This window comes from Periplaneta americana, chromosome 14, assembly GCF_040183065.1.
Source record: "Periplaneta americana isolate PAMFEO1 chromosome 14, P.americana_PAMFEO1_priV1, whole genome shotgun sequence".
Classification (NCBI taxonomy): domain Eukaryota; kingdom Metazoa; phylum Arthropoda; class Insecta; order Blattodea; family Blattidae; genus Periplaneta; species Periplaneta americana.
Genome location: NC_091130.1, coordinates 128,378,471 through 128,402,989, shown reverse-complemented (window position 1 = coordinate 128,402,989; position 24,519 = coordinate 128,378,471). Strand labels below are relative to the sequence as shown.

The 24,519-nt window shown below is 33.9% G+C and overlaps 1 protein-coding gene across 30 annotated transcripts in view; it reads right to left on the bottom strand.

Annotated features, from left to right (window-relative positions):
- Positions 1 to 24,519, bottom strand: part of LOC138713728 (longitudinals lacking protein, isoforms H/M/V-like) — a 614,547-nt gene that overhangs the window by 347,004 nt on the left and 243,024 nt on the right. The window contains exons 5-6 of one of the 30 annotated variants that reach the window (XR_011335972.1): positions 23,557 to 23,932; positions 17,531 to 17,642 (exon numbers count right to left, since the gene is read on the bottom strand). The exons of 27 other annotated variants lie outside the window; for them this stretch is intronic. Coding sequence is in view for 2 of the 3 variants with exons in the window: in XM_069846070.1 (XP_069702171.1) it covers positions 9,344 to 9,693 (350 nt within the window). In the remaining variant the exon portion in view is untranslated. Of the gene's footprint in view, positions 1 to 2,350; positions 2,746 to 9,328; positions 9,694 to 17,530; positions 17,643 to 23,556; positions 23,933 to 24,519 lie in introns of those variants that run through there. 2 more of the 30 variants (XM_069846085.1, XM_069846070.1) reach the window with 2 other exon arrangements.

Below are 24,519 nucleotides of genomic sequence, written 5' to 3'. Positions count from 1 at the left end.
TAATGTGAAACGGAAAACTTTACATTTTGGCAGAGTTAATCGAGAAGGCAACAACAATGTTTCCAGCAAAATAAAGTTGAAATTAAATAGAAATAATCTAGGTCTGGGTTGTGCTGTGAATATCCTACACAATAGCATTCAAAGTGCGAGTAACTTATTACTAGTTGACATAGAAACAATTATTGTTTGCAAGATTTTTTCGTATTTTCATATTTAAATAATTCATGTGAAAACTCTTAAAGAATTCTGCAAATATTCGGTATTAATCAATATTGCTTTTTCTAGCTTTTGACAGAATTATTTCTTTTTTCCCTGGTTTGAAGTCGTATTTCCTCGACTTAGTTTTTATGTCTTCAGTTTTTTTTGTCTCAAGTAAAAATGTATAGTAATCGTAACTTACTAAAAAAATTGAGTGTAAGAAGATGATGGCTATTGAACTTTTCACAATTCTCAAATCACTCACTGATAAAATTCAAGATAGAAAGGCACAATATTTTTAACCACAAAAAAATCAGTCATTGCTTTACACATTGCAGGGGAAGAGAAATTTATGAACATAATTTTCGTTGTGCAGTAAATGTGAAAAATTCTATGACGCCTCAATAAGTTACATTAAAAAATGGATAATTTATAATTATACTAAGAAAATGATGTCTTTATCGTGACTTTGTTTAAATAATTTGACAGTCGAAGATATGAGGGTACAAATTTTTAAAACATTTATTGAGAACAATGCAGATGTGTCAGATTTTTTGACTGGAGTTGAATTCACTGTCTCCCTGGGATTAATGCTTCAGTTGAATGTGTGTTTCCCTCATGAATTAATTTTCGAATGACAAATGGAACAGGTTAGACACTGACACAGTTAAAGCAAGCGTGATACTTAAAACTCATTTTTCGACCTTTTGTGCAATTTTACCACAGGATTCGAAAAGACAAAAAAATACTTGCTGAATTAAATTCACAGTTCCAGCTATAGTCCCATCACTCTAATTTCCGGCAGCCATTGCGTTGTAGGTCGGCTACATTTAAACGTGTGCGTCTTGTGATTCACTTATGAAGACATTATTCATTTCATAAGGCTCGATAAATACTTAATATAATCGCCCGCCATTTTGGTTCTTTCGTTGGCGTTCGCAGAAAGCACACGAAGACATTATTTGCCGCTCAATTATTTGCTGAATTACAGTGCGTTTGATTTATTACCATAGGAGTTACGACATGATAATGTTTAACGGTGTGGCAAATAGATTCCTCGTATGGTAGCTCGGGAACGAAAGAACAAAAATGGCGAACGATACTACCTACCTAGACTTTATAGAGCCTTCACTTCCTAAGACGTAAGCAAAGAGGTGGAGTCACGCCGGAAATAACAGCGTCGCGACTATAGTACTCTTATTGCAGAAACTGAAGTGAAAAAGATAAACCCAACCTTTTTTCACTCTAGCCAACAGTGTTTCCTGACAATATGCTACAATCATTATCATCATCATTTTAGGAATATTATTATTATTATTATTATTAGACCTACTGTTATTGTTACTGTCACTGTTATTACCAGTATTATTATTATAATTATTTCTTCAGTACCGCTATTTCCCCATGCATTATTATTATTATTATTATTATTATTATTATTATTATCATCATCATCATCATGAACATTAAAAGATATATTATAAAGAGTAAGTATGTATAAAGTTGACAAATGATCGTCTCCAATCTAATGAAGATGTATCTGTATACAGAATGGTACCGTTAACATAATAATTAGAGTATTATGTCATAAAAGTTATATTTCATATGTTTGTTTCATTAATTTCTTAAGAATAAAAAAGCAACGTCTTGCGAGTGAATAACATAAAAATACTGTCTAGAGCACTAGCTTTGGTAAAATTCTAGAAAATGGCTGTGTATGCACAAAACTCAAAATACCCCAAACTAAGTGTGTTTTTAGAATTCAAGACAATACAAGACTGTTTCGAGATTTATAACAGCAAAACATCTTACTAAGACACCTCAATCAGGAAGTACAGATCCAGAAACAAAATTTGGATCACCTGAATTTTCCAAGTTCCAGTTATAACATACTGCATAAGCTCAGTAAGCAATAAGCATATGCAGTATGCTATAACTTGGAAAATTCAGGTGGCCCAAATTTTGTTTCTGGGTCTGTACATACTGCAGTTTCGGCATAGCCTCTAAGTGTATTAAAATCTTACATAGTTATTTTGATAGATTTTTTACAGCATACTTCACATTCATCCACATACTGGACATTTAAATTCGAGAGCAGTGGAAGTTCAGGAGGTTTTAAATGAGGCCATTGAGTTAAGAAACAACACTGAAATTGCATAAAATATATTTTAATGTACAAATTTCATGTGGCTATTATTTAGTTTTATTTAAGTAAATTGATATTAACACAGAAAATATATTTTAAGTATTTTTACATGAAAGAATTCAAAGGATGCATTCTTTTAATGTGTTTCTTTAAATCCGCATTGTGGGTCACACGTCTTGGACAAAAGGGACACTGAAATTGTGGTTGTTTACCACATTCTAACTTCAAATGTCTTTTTAAAGTTCGGTAATGACGATAGGTTTTAGAGCATCTGGGACATTTAAACTGTCCAATTGCTTTATTATTCTGCACCACATTAGTGTAAGTGCTGTATATGTTGGAATCTTGTTCTTCAAATCTTGTATTCCCTGGGTAGGACCACAGTCCATGTGAAGGTAATTCTGAAAGAAAGAAAATGTTCATTAGTGATGTCTTGGCAAAATTACTCATTTGGAATGTTTAAATATCTCAGAATTACGATACATATATTACTTACTGTCAATGCCATTTAAGAAACTTACTGTGATTTTACATTTAATGCACCAAACATCATGTCATTAAATAAATGTACGATTAGGCTCATATAACAAGACTTCTAGGCATAAAATATTACATTATCAGACGTGATACTACAGGGCAATATCTTAATGAAGAAATCCAGTAGTACGTATGGTTTCTGCATTCAAAGTGGATAGGAATGGAAGTAAATAATAGTGTTGACTAGTTTTAATATATTTAATGATGAACAACAATATTACTTTGTACTCTTCAAATTTCCATTTCAAGTACTGTACATGAGCACACATGCAAATTACTTTTTTTTTTATGAAAGTAAGAGTATGTATTATGCACTTGTCAGAGTATTAAAATTAATATTAATCAATTTATCTTGATATAATCCGTTATTGCTGTCAAAGTAATGAATGAGTAATTATTTTCAATGCATAACATTATTATTAATTATCAGAAAAATCTCAAAAGGCCATTCATATTCCAAATATGCGTTTTTGAGCTGTAACTTCAACATTTCTAACATAAAATTTCGGCGAATATATTAATTAGGTACTCATATTAGATCAAATTTCTATAGTCCCAACGCTGTTATTTCCGGCGTGACTCTGCCTCTTTGCTTACGTCTTAGAAAGTGAAGGCTCTATAAAGTCTAGGTGGGTAGTATCGTTCGCCATTTTTGTTCTTTCGTTCCCGAGCTACCATACGAGGAATCTATTTGCCACACTGTTAAACATTATCATTTCGTACCTCCTATGATAATAAATCAAACGCACTGTAATTCAGCAAATAATTGAGCGGCAAATAACGTCTTTGTGTGCTTTCTGCGAACGCCAACGAAAGAGCTAAAATGGCGGGCGATTATATTAAGTATTTATCGAGCCTTAAGAAATGAATCAGCGAATCACAAGACGCACACGTTTAAATGTAGCTGACCTGCAACGCGATTGACTGCCAGAAATTAGAGCAATGGGACTATAATTATTGACAATTGAATAACAGGTCTTGTAAAAAGCTGTTGCAATGAAATTTTGGATGCTAAAATATAAAATAATAATAATATCATCTTCATCACTACCACCATTGTTATTACTACTTCTATGGTCTGTTCAGGAATCTGTGGAGTAACTTTGCATATATGGGGGCAGAGTCTATCTGTGCTGGAGTGTATTGCGGGCAGCATCAGCTCGAGTCTGCTAAGGAGTAAGATGCTCGTAGTAGAAGATAGAGTAGAATTCAGATGGAAATTATCCTCTCCTGCAAGTGATTGCTCGCTTCGTTCAAGCAATGCCTGCCCCCAGAGCAGTCTAGGTCCTAGCCCTCCCACATATCACTTGCACCTAGGTCTTGTTTCATCTTTCTAGCCTACTCCACAGATCCTGGGACAGACCATAGACCACAGAGTGTCTTATAATTATTATAAGGTATGAAACCTCCTGCCTGCTGAATTCACAATGTCATTTCAAGCCAGTCTGTCTTGCCAAACTGTATTCCAGTTATAAATCTGATGAATTTGAAATAATTTTTACATTGACACTATATCTTAGTTGAGGTCTACCTGAAACCATCTTGCTGTTGGAAATTCTTGAAATACCAGCATACTTTGAAATACTTGTTTGATTTTCCTTTTAAGATAACATGGTCGCTTCATCTGAGTCAGTTTCACTTCAATTTTGGAAAATATATTATTAGCCTAAGCATAAAAATAAAATTGACGCAGAGTGCACAGTTTTATTTCAACATTAATATAAGTAAATGACTTATATTTTCCTTGTCATTATGATACATGTTTTTTTTTAAATATGAAAGCAGGAATAGTAATTCAGAACATTATTTCTTTTAAGGCAAAACCAATTTCTCACAACAATGTAGTAAGTCATTCTGAATTTTGTACCATATCTTATTTTCTGTAATTTCCTTCCATTTCTAAGGCCTTACTTCAACACAATGAAAGATTACATAGGCCTACTCACTAGATATCAGTCTCTAAACCGTTCTTTCTTAATTAGAATTATGTTAGAAGACAAAAATGTTTTATGATTGCTGACAAACTTGTATGAGTGGAATAATATTTAAACAACATTCTTGCTTTACCATTAAGCTATATTAAATAGGAAAACATCACAAACTATGTACTCAAATCACTCACAAAACTTAACTGAACTGTGGTATCACAACATTTCACTTCCTCTTAATTTACCATCTATTTAGTCCTCTAAAGGATTAAATCAGAGGCAAGAACTTTGTAGACAATGCTGATGTTTCCAGCAAAGTCAAAACAGAAGTTGAAACAATAGTCCAGATTAATCTTTAATTAACGTGGTGCAGTCCACGAGGTCGCGCGCAGTAGCAATAATTGTTGCAAATGTCTTTTTCTGCCATCTCTTATAGGCTTGACTGTCTCGCTAACTTCGAGTTAATTATCCCTAAGTAACTGCTGAAGTATTTTGACCGCACTACATTGTTTCGGTAAGTTTTTTCTGCTCTCACTCCCCCCCCCCCCATTTTCGGTTTCTTTTGTGGACAACTAGTAATGATGATGCTACAGCTCGACCAAGTTACGTCTGCAAGCCAAGAGGGGAAGTTGGAGGCAGTTCTGTAGTGAAAGGAGGCGGTAACGAGAGGAAACCAGTACAGTCTCATATGACAGCAAAGTTTTCCTACTGCGCTTCAGTTCATAGAGCGGTAACAATTTAAGACGCTTTGAAATAGACTGTACTTCTACTTCTGCTTGACAGTGAGGTTTGGCGTTCTGATTGGCAAGCGTGGAGATAGTTGCATGAGGGGAAAGGCTGGGAGACAGCGTAACTGTTGCCTGTATCTGAAGACAAGGACAACAAATACGTGCGCTCCGTAGTGTATTTTAAATGATGTGCACACGATGAAATCTGAGCGTCAAGTGACCTATGTGGCAACTGTGTTTTGCCTCTACATTCCATCCTGTTATCCCCACTCGCAGACTTGACTTGGTCGAGCTGTAATTCTGTTTCAAAGAGAAGGTGGATTGCGAAATAGCTATAACCAGCTGGTTATATTGTGATAATGGTCCTGATGAGATAGTTCCCAGTTCGAGTGAAAGTTACACATCCTCAGAAGTGGTTCTATCAGAAAATGAAGATGACCTTCAACATTCAACTGGCATAGGTTTCGCCAACAATGAAGAAGCAAATAACGATCTGCCTAGGAGTACCTAATCATTTTATTATTATGGCAGAAAATCTGTAACTTTGAACACTTTCATTATTCAAGAGCTTTTGTTTTTGGTTAGAATTTTTTTTTAACACTCATTGTAAAGAGATACGAATGTTCACTTTTTCTTATTTCATCATCCCATAGTGCTATATATCTTTGTACCGATATGTTTGTATAAGAATTTAACACCAACGTTTTTGTAGGCTGATTTTTAAATATTATTTTGCATTGAATAATAAATGTTAATCCCTGCCAATTTACATTTTCAACTCCATATAGACTCCTCTAATGCACCCAATACTAAAAATTAATTTCAAATAAAAAATATTAATATTATTACAACTTAATCATCAGCCGTCTTTTGGACCTCACCACATTATTGTTGTCTCAATTTATTATGACACCACGTTAGTCAAAGGTTAATACCAGGAGGATAGGCATATTTAAATCTTGTTTGCATAGTTATTTAGAAATTAAAATACAAATTTGTAGAAATCAGAATACGTAGAGAAGCATAAATTTAATATATTACATAAACGTAAAAAATTAATTTGTTACACATCCGCTTCAGGCACCACTTACAAAAAAATCTTCTCCTTTCTCTTTTTGATTCAAAATCCCTGGTTAGACCTATATATCATAGGATGAATTATAATTTATCTGATGTAGTGCTCCTACAGCTTCGCGTCTTCATCAGGAAGTGATTATTACAAGATACTGAAGAACCTGAACTACGAACTTTATAGCCTATGCATGAAACATTACAGTTAAGAATATCATTTAATACATTCAGTTTATAAAGTAACTACCGTCGCGAGGGGTGACTTTGTGCCATTCGCGCATTTCATAAAAAAACGTAAGGAAGTACCGGTAGTCTTTAAAACCGTTACAAGGTTTTCAAGACTACTAAACGTAAGGAAGCAGACTTTAAAATCTTGCCACGGTCTTAAAGACTACTTCCTTACGTTTTTTTTATGAAATGCGCAAATGGCACAAAGTCACCCCTCGCAACGGTACCTCATAAACAATGTTCCCAAAGTTAAAATGTCATTAAAAGAATGGTATTTAAAATACATGTTACACATACGGTAAATCTTAAAACACAATTATCGTATATATTACAAGGAATGTAAAAAGCAATCAAACGAAAAATTGCAAAACTGCATAATCCTTAAATAAATCCTGTTTCTCAATCTGATAAATTAGTCATTATAACACAATATAACAGCATACGGTAGAACCTCTATTTAACGTTTTTCTGGGGACTAGGAATTTATTAATCTTAAATGGGGATTGACACAGGGGTTTGGTACTTTTGTATAAAAATGTTTCAACAATTTTGCAAAAATGCAATTTATTTCAAGAAAAAAACTACAATACTAAGTAAATTATGAATAATCCTGTACAAAAAATGGAATAGAAAACAAAGGATAAGCTGGGTGCCATCAAGTCTTCTTCTTCTCGCAATCTCGGATATCTTAGCAATTGAAATTGTTTTTATTTTTCGAATTAAATTAACTTTCTCCGCTAGAGAAAGTGTTATCCTTTTACACGACAATTATTTTCTAATTATATGTACAATAACGGTGAAAAATTCCATCGCTTCACTTTTGTAACACTGACACCGCACACATCAGCGAGCACTGTTACATCATTGAATGTGATTGGTTCTCACAAATGGCGGGAATTAGCAGACTGGTTGTGTCTTGTTCTGCTGTGTGTTATTCTGGTTGTGATTGGTTCTCGTAAAAGGTGGGAATTAGCAGACCAATAGGAACGCAGTTTCATGTAGATGTGGTGAGGGAGGGGGAATCATGTGGCGATGAGACAGCAGCGTTGCCAAGTCAAAAGAAAGATTCTTAAAAAATATTGTATTTTACCAGGACCTTCTAAATTATATATAATATTTAGAAGGTCCTGATTTTACGAGTTGAATCGAAATGCATTAGAAGAGATTAAAAAAAATCACTTGAAAACAATTTTTAACGTAAAATGTGGGTTTCATGGAAAATAGAATAAAGTTAAATTGGGTTATTTTACGACGCTGTATCAACATCTAAGTTATTTAGCGTCTGAATGAAATGAAGGTGATAATGCCGGTGAAATGAGTCCGGGGTCCAGCACCGAAAGTTACCCAGCATTTACTCGTATTGGGTTGAGGGAAAACCCCGGAAAAAACCTCAACCAGGTAACTTGCCCCGACCGGGATTCGAAACCGGGCCACCTGGTTTCGCGGCCAGACGCGCTGACCGTTACTCCACAGGTGTGGACTAAATCGAATATAAAAATACATTAATCATATACAGAGTAATTCACGAGGATATACCGTCACTTACGGAGCTTATTTCCGAAGACATTCTGAGCAAAAAATGTCATATAAACATATGTCCTAATCTCAATATTTTCAGAGTTACACTTATTTGAAGTTTTTTTGTAAAATACTTTTATTATTTAGTTTTAAGGGTAAAAGAATATTACAGATAAAGATTTAACTATTCAGGAGTATCATTTGTCTAATTAGCTATATTCTGAAGCTTGTGTTGTTGCTTCATGTAGATTTGTTTTTTCGATTTCTAACTACAAAATTATATTTTTCTTACGTATTTATCAAACAATTGTTACAAAACACGCCACGCTTGTAAATTCTTCAAAACAGTACATTAGTATGCATAATTAAATTGTAAAGGATCAAGTTCCTAAAGTCATATGATTTGTAATAATTTTTATGGTAAGTGCATAAGATTAATGCACTTTTTAGTTAAAAATCGAAAAACAAAATCTGTACAAAACAATTAACAACATATTTTTAGCTTCAGAACATTAGCCAATTAAAGAAACGATACTTCTCAATAGTTCATTATCTATTTGTAATATTCTTTTATTCTTAAAACTAAAGAAAAAAAGGTATTTTACTAACAACTTCAAACTAGCGTATGGTAACTCTGAAAATATTGAGATTAGAACACATGTTTATATGACATTTTTTTCTCAGAATGTCTTCGGAAATAAGCTCCATAAGTGACGGTAAATCCTCGTGAATCACTCTGTATAATAATTATTGGCACAGTGAAATTTCAACGCTAAATGCTGAAAAACGTTAAATGGAGGTTGCCTTAAATCGGGGTTCTACTATAACTGTTTTCAATAAAATTAGCAAGTTAAATGTAATTTATTTTTATTGGAAGAATTACTTAACATGTCAGAATATACCTGGACTGAAATTAATTGAAAGTCTATTCCTTTGATTTATGAATCAGAACAAATATTATTACAGTTGTAATTATGATTATTAACTGTTCACATTAATCTAATATGACACTGATTTTTTCCTTTCATATGTCTACGTAAACTAGTCACACGAGTAAACCTCTTACTGCAGCGAGGACAGACAAATTGTGGCTCCATTCCACATTCCAAGCGCATATGTGTTGTTAGATTGCGTTTCTGACTGTACATTTTTCCGCATTTTGCACACACAAATTTAGCATAAAAATCTTCTGTTTCCAAAGGATTTGTTACATCATTTGGTATTGTCATGTTATTGGAACAGTTGTCACCAGCACTGTATGTAATAAAAGTTGCTTCCTCTTGGACTGGTAATAAGTCTGTGTAGTATTGCATTGACTCTTCATCTTCTTTCACACGTCCTGTAACAAATACACATACAATCGACTAACAAATAAAGGAGAATATCTTACTAGCTTACACGGAATTAAATAGTGTAATTTTTATTTCATGTCCATTAATGTTTCCTAAAAAAAATGAGGTGGGGAGATTTAAATGTTATGTTGATATATTAGTTCCTAGTAAAGATCAGATTTTTATCTACAGACTAATTCTTGAAGACAATAACTAAACTACCATCGATCAGCTATATACGTTTATTATACCTATATTATGTAGTTGTGTCAATTCTGAAAGAGTTATCACGAAAATAAATACTCAACTGATGCATAAATATATATTTCTAAATTACGTATTTGTTAAAATAATGTTATGTGTGACCGGTATCTAATTATGTACCTACTGGTATGCAATAAGATCAAAAGAGATTATGGATTATTTATAGCTTTCAGTTCACAAAAATAAAAACGGAGTCCAACTACAGTCAACGCTCGATAACTCGTACTAAAGGGGGCGGAGATCTGTCCGAGTTACGAAAAGTCCATCTTATCAAAGGGAAATAAAGTTGTACGTTAGGAATGAACACTAACACCATATGTTATCTATGCAGTAGCAATATTATACTGAACTTTAATGCAACAAGGTTATCAATACATACCAGGTAAAACAAAAACACAAATAACACAGGTAGTGGATAAGTGCATTAATCAGTCTACTGTAATTCGATTGGTCTATTATAGGAGCATGATGGTGATTGATCTGTCACTTTGTTGTTGTTTTTCCCACCAGAACGTTTGAAAAAGTTGTCAATCTTTTTTTATATATTATATATTTTCTTATATTTTATTTTCAAAAAATTTGGTCCGAGTTATCCGAAGTCCGAGATATATCAGGGTCCGAGTTATCGAACGTTTACTGCATGTGCGAATTTGCATATACATGTATCAGACATAATCCATGTTGACTCTTTCGTACACTACTTTTAACACTTGAATATAATTGATTAAATGGCGATCTTACTCGTGTTAATTATGTAAGCATGTGGGGCTTACAGCTGTTTCGGTGCTACTTGACACCATCCTCAGAGCCTACTAGATCTCGGCGCTATCTCAACTTTCGCTGCCTGTTGTGTGGGTGCGTTCATGTGATGAAGAGTTGTGTCAAATTGTGTGTGTGTTCTGAAATTGATCTGTGTGTTGAGAATTTGATTAGGGTGTGTTTTAGTGTGTCTGTATACTTCATATTCTAGTGTGTTGAGTTTTTGGTTTTTGGGTTGTATGTGTAGGATTTCCGTGTCTGCATCCTCATTCAGAAAACAGAAATACAACATAGCATACAGAACAGAAAACACACTACAAAGACATCTCAACACACAAACAAATAAATACAACCACACAGGCGCATACAAACTCACATGCAATACTTGCGACAGTTTCTACATTGGACAGACAGGCAGATCATTCCAAACTCGATACAAAGAACACATTAAAGCAATAACCAGAGGACACAATACATCTACATATGCCGAACACATAACTAATGCTAACCACACATACAATAACATAAATACAAACATGGAAATCCTACACATACAACCCAAAAACCAAAAACTCAACACACTAGAACAATATGAAATATACAGACACACTAAAACACACCCTAATCAAATTCTTAACACACAGATCAATTTCAGAACACACACTATTTGACACAACTCTGCATCATACAAACGCACTCACACAACAGGCAGCAAAGTTGAGATAGCGCCAAGATCTAGTAGGCTCTGAGGATGGTGTCAAGTAGCACCGAAACAGCTGTAAGCCACTGCTTACATAATTAACACGAGTAAGATCGCCATTTAATCAATTATTTATCAGACATAATTCAATAAAATGACTGTAATTCAAATAAATGAAAAATAGTATACTCATTTATGGTACATTATGAATTCTTCTTGTATACATTTTGTAATACTACAAGGAAGGAAGGATGAAGCTGTGTAGGAATAACATAAATAATGTAAAAAATAAATAAATTCATGTTTTTTTAATATTTTTAACAGGAATTTTTCATAAATAATGGCTTTTCTTCACTCAAACTTAATTTTAGTTCTCTACAAATCTCTGTCAGTCATATCTTTTCTTTACTCTGTCAATCCATTTTTCTTTTGGTCTTCCTTTTCATATGTTGCCTTTTGGATGCCAATTTAAAATTTTCTTTGGTATAGTCTCTTCCGACATTCTCATAACATGTCCATACCAATTCATTCATCATCATCATCATCATGAATCAATCCGACTTAAGTCACTTCTCTCTTCTATCACCTCCAAAACATTGTCTTTAACTTCTAACATTTCCCATATAACTGTGTTCTGAGTCTTATCCCATCTTAATTTTCTCGATGCCTTCTCCAAAGTCCATCTCAGTGGCTAATAGTTTTCTCGCCTGTAGGAAATTAATTGTCTACGTTTCTGCCCCATATGAAAGAATGCTCTGGACAAAGGTTTGGTAAATATGTCTTTTTGTCTTGTAGAGAATATTATTGTTCCAGAGCACTGAATTTAACATACCAATCATTCTTCTTAGGTGCGTCACTAATTTTTTTGTCAGTTTCAGATCCAATTGACCCATCATTGTCCAAAATAAATCCTGTAAGTATTTAAGGGTGCTATTCATAGACATTTCGCAGCACATGCTACGAGCGTACTAAGCTAGCTCCGGCTATCCACTGGTTACTTGTACAGAATTCAAATCATATCCTATCGCTAACACTGGTTTATGAATACGAAAAACGCTGATCATCTACCGGAAACCCGCGCTAAAAATGTCTATGAATACGGCCCTTAATTTCTTGTCTGTTTTTAACTTCTTTGTCTTCTATAATTAAATATTCCTCTGTGTCTGAAGTTAGATATTCTGTTTTGTTAAAATTTATGGTTAGTGTTTAAATTCCTCAGCTACTTTTCTCATCATATAAGAAGCATCTTCAACATCCTGTGTAATGGTACTTAATCATCAGCAAACAGCAAACTATGAAGGAAATAATTTTGATCAATAGGTATTCCCATTGTGTGTCATTTACGTGACCAGTTACTTAAACATATAATCTATATAAAATTTGAAAATTAGTGATGATAAACAACATCTTTGAAAAAGTCCTTTGGAAGTATAGAATTCCTTAGATAAACATGGACCCATTTTGACTTGGCATATATTTTCTGAATAAATTAATCGTAGAATATCTATTAATTCCTCTGGTATTGAAGCCTGTTGCGGAGGCTGCCATAATAGTTTTCTTGGAACACTGTCATATGCCTTTTCATTATCAACAAATATAAATCCTACATCCTTAGATATTTCCCAACAGGCCTGTAAAACTTGTATCAAGGTGAATATGCGGTCTATGCAGGATCTGCCTGCTGTAAATCTGTTTTGTTCTTATATTTCACTCCAACTTGTTTTCGTTTATTCTGAAAAATGTTTTTATTGTGGGAATTGTGACACAAATACTTCCATAATTAGAGCAAAGTTTTTTATCTCCCTTCTTATAAATGGAGCTCAGACATCTCATCTCACATGGGACCTTTCTTTCTTGTATAATTTTCTTATATAATTTTGTCAGTACAACAATAATATTTCTTCCTCCACACTTTAGCACTTTCATATATATGCCTCCTGGACCTGGTACTTTTCCATTCTTTCCTCTCGATAATATAGTAAATGTAAAATATAATATCGTAAAATTTATGGATTAGATGAACATGTGTTATTGTAAAACAGTATACAGTAATTTTATCAGATAAAAATACTAACCCACACACAGGCCACAAATAGACTGTATTAGGAAATAAATAAAACGAGAAAATGTTATTTGATTTGTAATGCTTTCAGATATAGTTGTTGTATATCTTCAAGTATTAATCTGACATGTAAATAATTACACCTCTGAGATTTGCTTCCGACAATAGAATGATAGGGAAGAATAATGGTTAACAGAAATTAATTTTTACAGCGAGAAATGGTTGGGAAAATTTTGCCCTGAGCCCTTTCATTCTGGTAGACGATTTTTATATGTGAAGAAAACCTACTGCACGGTTCTTCTAGTTTTACTTCCCTTTTGTAGAAATAATTTTATTTAAGGACATCCTTATTTCTTTTTGATTGATGGTTTGATGCTTTCACGTTTGGTAACAGTCTCAGTCTCTCAGTGACTGATGTTTTCTTTTTACTTAAGGATTAAATTTTAAAGAAATCAATTGAAAATGACATGGGGAGATGTTACCATAATGTCTTATCTATTGTTATATGTGTGGCCGCCCTCATCATCGTCATATTGGTCTTCTCTTTCTTCTTCTTCTTCTTCTTCTTCTTCTTCTTCTTCTTCTTCTTCTTCTTCTTCTTCTTCTTCTTCACTTCCTTCTCTCCAGTTGTTATTGTCTTCAGAATGGATGTAATATAAGAACAAAAGTAAATTGCTTATTGCTATTATCATCACTTATTGTTGTTGTCATACTCGTCCTCCATTTCCCTCTACCATTAGTCCTGAAATAAACTAATTTTATTGAAAAAGGTTAAACTTGTCAGAGCATATGAACTCCTGATTTAAACATAATTTCGTGAATTGTCTGAGAGACTGTATTATGCAAAAGAGAAGTTGTATCACTCTTATGAGTATAGAGTAACAATTCTAATTTTACTAAAATTTATGCAAAACTCAGGAAGCAAACTAAAAACTGAGCTGTATCTTGCTTATGATATGTCACTAACATAAATTTCACCACACTCTTATTAGTCCATTTTTTTTATTAACCATGGCAACCAACAGAGTTTGCTATTTTGATGTAGAACTACATCCTTTTCCTCACTAGATATGGTGGGGGAGTAACTAGAGAATTGACCGTCACATAAAAATGCAACCTCCTTTCTCCGCTACTGCTCACAAATGAAAAAACATAGAGTGATAGTACATTTATACCCACCTTGATTACACAACTTTTAACACTATATCCTACATTTTCCGAAAACATTTACAATGTTGGATAGACAAAGGAATACCGCATGTTGAGGCTGAATGAGCTGGCCATATCGCGAAAATGTCTCAGATAGTTAGAAACGAACAGAGAAGTACATCATTCTCCTCACTAGGATGGGGGGAGGGGGAGAGGTAACTTGGAAAATGACAGTAACTTAAAAATACAACCCTCTTTCGTTCCTGTCCTCTTTGTATTCTTATATTCCCTTTGTATTCTCCTTGTATTTCCTTTACTCTCCTTATTGTCCCCTTATTCTCCTAGTCCCCTTATGGTAATATCATCTTCCTTTTAGATCTCAGTGTTTACAACAATAGAAAGTGTAGTGTGATTAATTTTATGTTCATTTTTAGCCAACGCAAACTTCTAATGCGTAAAGTGCCTCCCCTCTCAAGAAAATCGCTGATTTTGGTGTACGAAAGGTTGAGTGTGGCAATGAATATCTATGTCGAATTTTAATTTTGAGTCTATATTTCTCATAAATCAGTACTCAAGGTTTTGTTGTGCATTAAGATTATTAAAATCTTCTGGTATGGTACATATTTGCTCCAGAAAGACAAAACATTGTGTTAAGTTTGATTTTTGATATTGTGACTGCTGTCTCAGGGTGCGCTGGAGACGAGTCGAGCTCCGTGAGGTGGCGGAAAAGGGAAACACGCAAGTCAGCCAGCACTGTGGTGCAGCGTGGCCGCACGAACTAAAGGGGACGGACGTAAGAGGGGGAAGCTGGAAGTTTCCAAAAGAAGCCACGTGATCCGGTTGCTGTAACGAGATTGTTCATGAAATCGTACTTTCTGGAAACTATGTTTAGTAATAAATACAGGACGCGAGGAGAAGAGAGTTCAGTTTTTGGACAGCAAGCCAGTCAGTCTTGTGTAGCAGTGAAGCCAGCTTCGAGACTGGAGTTCGACTTGAATGTGTCCGCAACTGTGGGAATGTCCTGGTGAGTGCAGCGTATCCGGAGTCTTTGGTTCGATGTGCGGTGGCCCGCAGTTGGGGGACCTTAGTTCGAAGTTCAGTGGACTGTCTCGGGAAGTCTTGGGTTCGATAAACTATGAACTTGAGTGAATGAGCTAGAAGCACTAGCTAAGGCAACGAACTGTGAACTGAGAACTGACAGTTTTTTGTTTTGTAAATAGTGCTTTGTGAACATTAGTTGAGATTAGCAGTACATTGTTGTTCTCAATAATCCAAGTGAATTGTCATTGTCGTCTGTGGAGTGCAATAACGAATACTGCGTTGCTGTGTGGAGAGGAAATCCCATTGTTGACGGGAGTGTTTCAATTCAGTTATAGAAAGTGATTATTGTTGTGACAATAAAAGTTACATTATTGTTTTAAATTGAAAGTCACAATATATTATTTTTATGTATGTTCTTTTTTTCTTTACACGATCATGTAGAAGGCATGATTCAGACCTTTAAACTTACTGCCTATAAGCTTTATAAAAAAAAAACATGTATATCATATTTATATATTTTAATGGTGTTTGTTATAAATTCCACCATTAAATTTCGAAAATTTTCCTCATTTGGAAAAGAAAAAAGAAACAACTTACTATCTGATTTATATTTTGTAATTGTATCATCTCTTTTTTTTAAATAATAGAGGATTAATATGTGACTGCAGCTTCAAAATATTTGCAGAGTTTATGCAAAGAGTTTTTCATGGCCATATTTCAGGTTGCATTTAACACACATCATTTTATGCAATTAATACAGAGCGAACAAATTACTACACTCAATCTTTTCTTTGATTTAAGAATAAAGCACAATCTTAATATAATTTGCTTAAAAGAGTGGAGTGATTAATTAAAAATTAAAAAGTCTGAAAGAAGATACTAAAAACACATAAAAATACGTGAATTAAGATCCAAGAGATATGTACTTTTATTTTAAAATGTTCACAGTATTCAAACTGACGTAAAAATATGCAGTATTTGGAGCTAGGTGTCAGCTCCATCATCAAGGCAGAAGAAAAAGGAAGGCTAACTTTAGATAATAGACCCAATAGGAAAGTTTCATTCTTTTGTCTTCTTTAATGATGAAGCTAACACGTGCTTCAAAAACATGTATGCATTTAATTCTCTCACAGTACTGGATACAGCTTTCATAGAATCTAATTTTGTAATCCAAAAATATATATATGTGTGTGTGTTTTTAAATAGAACTAGTGAAGATCAATCCCACAAAGAACACATCTAGGAAGTAAATGGTATAGAGGAAATGAAGAAGATAATATGGTTCATTCACAGTCCTTTGGATTAAGGCACTGGTATAATTCAAAATCTTTTCCATGATATTTCAAACAGTTGGTATTTATTAAACCAAATTTAATATAAATATTAAATTAAATGAAAATACAAAATTGCATATGAGTATGAACTGGTAACCTTTTAGACCTTGATGGCTGGATGTTATGTTGAATAGGCTTTCATGTTTAACGATGAAAGTCTGAAAGTAATTGCACATCCACTAGTAAATGCATTATGAAAGTTTTATTTATATATTAACAGTAATAACTACATTACATTCACACGAGGAATAAGATTCTCAACTTATTAAACAATAATATTTAAACGTTAAACATTCATACTAATTCCAGGCATAAATTAAAAACATAAGTGGAATAAAAAGATAATTTAAATTATTTTTCAAAGACATGATGTATGTCGTCTTCTTATGTGCTTGCGTAAACTTCCTTTCTGTGTGGTACGCTGTGGACAAAAGGGGCACTGAAATTGAGGTTCCTTCCCACATTCATTTTTCAGATGTTGGCTAAGTGAAGGCCGATGTTGGTAAACTTTGGTACAATTAGGACAACTGTATGGTCCACTGTACCGATCATTTCCCACCTGCCGAGGACTTATGAAACTTGAAAGTTTGAGCAGAGGTAGTGATTCTTGAGGACTACAAAATGGAGCACCAAAACGTGGAGGTACTCCTACAACACAGACCAAACAGAGAGGCTCATTAGTTTTATTATTAAATACTTTCACTATATGAATAAATGTATTAGAATTAAAATAATATTTTTATATTAATGATGACTAAAGCTGGCATGCATAATGCCTCATTCTGATAAACGAGAATAATTTTTTAATTTCCCATAATTTGTAAAGACATTAAATTGAATAGTAACATCAAGGGTTTGAAATAAAGCCTGTAATGTCAAATGCTAATAAAAATACCTAATTCAGGATATATACAGAATGAGTCGTAATTGTGTACTATAAAGAAGTGCACAGTATTCTATACTAAACTGGCCGATGCCCTTAGAAAACTAAAATACACCGTCTATGAAGAAATCCACGGAACTGCCGACAATGGCAGTAACAGACGAATTGACATAATCGCCATTAGCGAATCCCTGTCTCAGGGTATGATAATCTACCCCCACCATCAGGTTTGAAACGTATAAAGGACAACCTGAAGACGTACATGAGGAGAAACGAGCAATCTACGTTCCAACCATCCCGTATTATAAAGATAAATACCAACTTCACGATATCAGTGTTACGGGATTGATGTTTGGAGCAAGAGGAACGATACCTAACTTCTCTTCCCAATTCTGTTAAGACCCTAGAACTGCACAAATCGTTTCTGAATGAACTAGCCCTCCTCATAATTAGAGAGTCAGTCAAACTTTTACGAAACCACCAATATGGACTCTAATCTCTTATTAGCTTTCATTGCTTCTTTACTTGTAATTTTTTTTATTCTGTAAATTGCCATTGTTTGTTTGTGTACTTGTTTACTTTTTTTCTTACTCTGCTATCTTTCATCATCTATTTGTTCTTATATTGTTTTGTATGCTTTGTCTAATGGCAGCCTCTAATTTGAGGAAGCTCAATAAAATAAAAATGAAACATATTTTTTTAATATAAATTTATGGTCGTGCCCACTTCATTATGGAGATAATTGAAACAGTCAGAAAAAGAGAACAGGTACTTCTCTGAGTGTGTTGTTTAATGACGTGGTTATTTACATTGCAAGTTCACAGGAGATGCTCGAAATGTCCACTACTCACTTCACAACACAATTTCCGCCCTCCTCCACCATGAATGCCTTGCTCTTTGAATAATGCACTTAACCGTATTTCCTGCAGCCTATTGCATTCAACAGATGCTCTCACGTGGCATGTCATTTAGAGTAAACTAGTCCCTTTATGTGACCCCAACCAGAAGTCGCAGGGACTGAATTTAGGTGATCGCGTCGGCCGTGCAATAAGCCTACTGCTTTCACTCCATCTGCCTGGATACCGTTCATTCAAATTATGTTTCACCACATGACTGTTATGCGCAGATGCTTCATCTTGAAGTAGCCACGTGTTCAACTATGTTGACAGTGGTACCGTTTGTTCAATTGAATTCAATTTATTAAGCCATTAAACATACAGTGATAGGCTTCGTCACAATACAGAAGGGAGGGGGAAAAAAAAACATACATTTTAAAATACACATATAATTGAAAACAGTAAAGTTTAATTAGAATGAAAACACAAAACATTTTGAAACTCTAAAATTAATGAAAACACTTCACTCTTAATGTAATAATTGTAACTAAATGTAAATAACTTTATTTATTAAAAAACAATTTTGTATGAAGAAACTCATCTACAGAGTAGAAAGGATTAATTAAAAGCCAATTATAAAATCAAGCTTTGAAACTATTGGTTGGTAACTTATAATATTGACTGGGAAGCTTATTATAGGCCTATAATTTCATCCCCATGACAGAAAAATTTGTACTAGTTTTATGTAATCTACAGTATGGAATATTAATTTGTTCACTTTTTCTAATTTCCTGATCATGTATATTGGCTATTAATGAGTAATTGTCTATATTTTGTCGAGTGTACAGGACTAGGTCGTATATATAATATATATATATATATATATATATATAAATTTATGACAGCACATGCCTATCAAGAGGGCGATCACAATATACGATTCAAGGACACGGACATCTTGAGCACGACGACGCACTTCTTCCCCCATCTACATAGAGAAGTGATCGAAATATATAAACATAACAACAACTTTAATCGCAAGGAAGAAGGCGTAAAGCTAAACAAGTGTTGGTACCCGGTCCTAAACAGAACAGATAAGAAGCCACTACAACAAAAGGACGGAACTCAGAACGGGAGCAGCGAACAAAGTGGCGCGGACCGCAGCAACAACAGGCCTCGGCCCGCTAGTTGCACTATAAATATGCCCGCACAACCAGCCACAGGATCAATTGCCTCAGGTACGCCGAGAAGAGTTTTGCAACCTCGGATACCACTCCACTGAAGATGTCTGCCACAGTTGCAGACGAAACATCTGGTATAAAACCAACCAATAGACCACGGCCTCTCAGCCTGGAAAATGAATCTAGATCTATAAATTTATGACAGTTAATATCTGTGATTGTGTGAAAAGAGGTCGACAATGTTCAAGATAGTTTGATTGACATAGAATTCTAATGGCTTTCTTTTGCAAAATCAAGACACTCCCAGTTTTGCTACCATTTCCCCAGAAAATTAAGGCATACCTAATTAAGTTGTTGTGGTAGTTCAGTCTGCAAAAAGTGCAAATGCAGCCCCTGCTGACTGACTGTAGCGTTTCTCTCTCTTCACTTGTACTTACTGTGTACTCTAGAGTGTCGTCCGAGTGACTGATGCATGAATAGCTTCAACGTAAGGCCAACTCGAGCGCCCCACAGTGTTGCCATATCTCAATAACAAAGCCGTCACAGCTATATGTTTATATGACAAAATCTGTTTATATTGAAATATAGAATACTCTACAGTATTTTATAGTACATAATTACGACTCACTCTGTATATAATAAATGTAGTTTTCAACAATCATTGAAGTAAGTTCTATTCTCAGTGAACTAGTTAATTTGGCAGCTATCACTTCATAAATAAAAAAAAAACAAGTTCACTTACTCATTTAATGTTAGGCATTTAAAATTGATAACCAAAGAAAATTCTGTACTAAAATAATTTGAAAACATTTCTTGGGATAATTTACAAATATTCAAATTTTTATCAGAAAAGAACGGTCTCAAAAGAAACACCGAATTTTACTTATACAAAAAATATTAAACCCATCAGAATGCCTTTCATTTCATTAATGGTAATTAAATTCTCATAGTAACTATGAACTTGAGATACATATTCTCAGGTTCGGAATTAAGTCAAAATATTATTTTAATTAATATCAACATAAGATATTAAAAAAATTCACCTCCAATATTTTATAATAACTAATACTGTTAAAGCCGATAATATTACAGAATAGACACTTAATACACATGTTTATAACAATGCGAGTTTCTGAAAATCAACTGCATATAAATGGTGATAATAACTAGATTGAAAACACTTTTTGTGCAACAATTCATTTATAAATAATTCACTGTGGATTTCATCACTATGTCGTCTTCAGGATCATTATCATCACCACCATCATCCTCATTGTCATTGTCATCATCACTGCTGCACTGTCAATGTCATCACTACTACCAACAGTATCAACTACCTACTTAAAATTACATCATGTGGTCTGTTCCTATGACTCTCTATACAGGGTGATTCACGAGGAAAGGTAAAAAATTTAGGATGTGAATTCTAAAGTCATTCTGAGTCTAAAAGTTCATATGAATATAGGTCCGTTTTCGAACGGTTACAGAGATATTGGCTCTTTGATTTCACAAAAACTTCTGAGATTCCATTGTACTAACTCGCATTTAGAGACAGATAACAGACAAATTTAAAGTTTATATTCACGTATGCATAATACCTAATATTCTAGAAGTCGGGGTCGATGTTTTTGCACATTTTGAAAGGTACCTCCTTCTGCTTCAATGCACTGTTGCGCTCGGGCGTGAATCGCGCTCATCGCTCGGGAGAGTTGCACGTGGCTGTTCTTATGCCGCATCCAAAATACGGTCGATTAGCGCCTCTCTCATTTCTCCGTTCCTTTGCTATAGCAAGGCTTTCATCCACCCTCATAGACAGTAAATACTCTTCGATGTGGTACCCTTCAGTTCGGAAAGCGTTGTTCATATTCAGCGATGGCATGCAAGTTACTTCCATCGCGCAAACCATAAACATACACAATATCGGTGTATTCTGTAGTCGAAAATTTATAAGGCATCTTGAAAAACACAACTTAACACTTCTGATAACTGTACCTGTATAACTACTGTACTGTAGGTAGTTGACTGAATTGCTGTGAACTGATAAGTAATAGCATATTTGTTGTGACATTTGTAATGCTCCAACACCCGGTTTTTTCTCTTTTCTTATCTACATCGCTCACAATGCAGATTCCAATGTTACATCACTCTTTGCGATCGGTGACCTTGTCAGCATATGGTAACGTCTGATTTACATTGGGGCGAGACGTTTTATATAAAAAAAATGCATCTAGCTCCGCCATTGTTCAAAAACGGACGTATGTTCATATGAACTTTTTCACTCAAAATGGCCTAAGATATCTATCCTAAATTTTTTACCTTTCCTCGTGAATCACCCTGTATATACTTTTAATCATCTCACTGATACTTCTGTCATTCATATTCTCGGTATCCATTTGAAGGATAACGAAATTATAATTTTGGGAACCTAACATTTCTCCTAACTTACATTATTAATAGCTTCTAAAATTATAATCGCGATTTCTTTCTTTTGGTTCTTCTAAATCTGTATGGAGTCCTAATAATTTGCAAATGCACCGTATAAGTTAAAAATATTTATATTTTATTTATCTCACTCTATTAGATTAGAACGGGGCATAAATATCACTAAAATTAGGTTATTCGTGATGATTATAATGATGATGACAATAGTAGTGACCATATCTTCCTCTCATCTTGGATCTATCATTTGGAATTATTAACATACTTGAACTATAAGAAATGTCCTTACTTCGTATCTTACTAACATATATATTATTTTTTAACTGTTGATATACTGTATTTATATATTTTCAAGTAGAATATATTTCCTTCCTTGTATTGAAGATACAAATATTGCACTTCCTTAAAAAATCATCAAATATAATTTTAGCTTTTGTTGTGAAAGCATATCCATGAATTCAGCCAGAAGCATCTATAAAAAAAAGTTTGATCTTAAATACAAACTATTTCAAGCAATATATTTACAATTCCAAATAGAAGTTTTAGGTGTAATATGCTTCGTTTAATAATATGTTTTAGAAATAACTCATTCGCTTATACAAGATTTGATTTTTTTCCTTTTTCTCCCCCTCCCAATTTAATTGACATATAAATTCTTGTATAATTCAACAATCCTAGTACCGTAAAGTGGGGTGACTTTGAACAGTAACTTAGCGTCTTTCTAAATTGAATGCTGTACCCAATTGCGAAAAAACTGTTTAATTTGTCAATAAATTAGTTCACTTTTTTCGCAATTGGGTACAGCATTTAATTTAGAAAGGCGCTAAATTACTGTTCAAAGTCACCTCGGCGTTCAAAGTCACCCCACTTTACGGTATTCATTGTTTTTAGATGCAATATGATGGTTTATTTTACAAACACGCACACAAACACACATGTACATATGTATACAAACGTATCATATTTGGGATAAGTCATAAAAGTATCAATTCATTTGTATCTGGGACAGCAACCTCTTTCAAGATTAGGGAAAGGAAAAACAAAATGTATCATATAATCAGGTTCACGAATGTAATAGTGTGGATTAAATGGATACCGGTACTGGATAAATGGAATAATGTGAGAGGTAATAGTGTTCTTATATCACAACGTAGTCAACTGACACAACTTAAAACTCCCAGTATATCACATTTAGTCAGTTTAATACTGTTAACATTACTTACATTTAACATTCACTAAGGATTTGTACGTTTCAGTTCTTGTATTGAAAAAGGCAGTGTAATTTCAGCAATTACACATCTGTTAACCTCACAATATGATGTCTCTCTATGTGTTTACGCAGTGACGAATTCTGTGTTGTTCGCTGAGGACAAAATGGACACTGAAATTGAGGTTCTTTGCCACATTCTAGTCTCTTATGACGACCCAGATTTGATTTGTGACTGTAAGACTTGTGACATGTTGGACATGTGAAAGGACCCTTCTGTCCTCCAGTGCTACCATGAGTCCTAGTACCCACTGGAAAGTCCAGTCGAGGTTGCTGCCACATGCATATAGGATCAAAAACTTCATTTGTTTTACTCCAGGCCCCAACTACCTCTGCAAGTAAAGAAAAGTTTACATTAGTGAAGGAGGTCGGCATTTTCTGGTATATACTAGAAGAACAAAAATTCCAAATACTGATATCTTAAATCATTTTCTATAGAATTTACGGTACCTTTCATTTACAGAATTAGACATTCACACATGTTTTTAGTACATACTATTCCACAATTCAGTAAATTCGTAAGTATTTTCACTCCAGATAACATTGTAGGAGTGGGCAACTAATTCATACATTTAAAATTATATCTGCGTGTTTTTTATTTTATGCTATACTTAAAGCAATAGAAAATTAGATGTGCTCAGTCGTTTATCGCAAGTTACATATCAAACAATTTTACAACACTGATTATAAATCGTATGTATTATTTGATCACAGGCAAATTTCTTGAAAGAACCTAGTTAAAATTCTAATAGTTTCCTAATAATACAACTTCTGCCAAAATGAACTATAAATCCTGTGATATGGTACACACTATCAGTTTTTTTTAAGTTGAATATAGTACCTATGTAACAACTAGATTATTTATCATTAATCAGTTATCTCATTTCTAGGGATTTTAATAAATTTGTTAAAATAAATG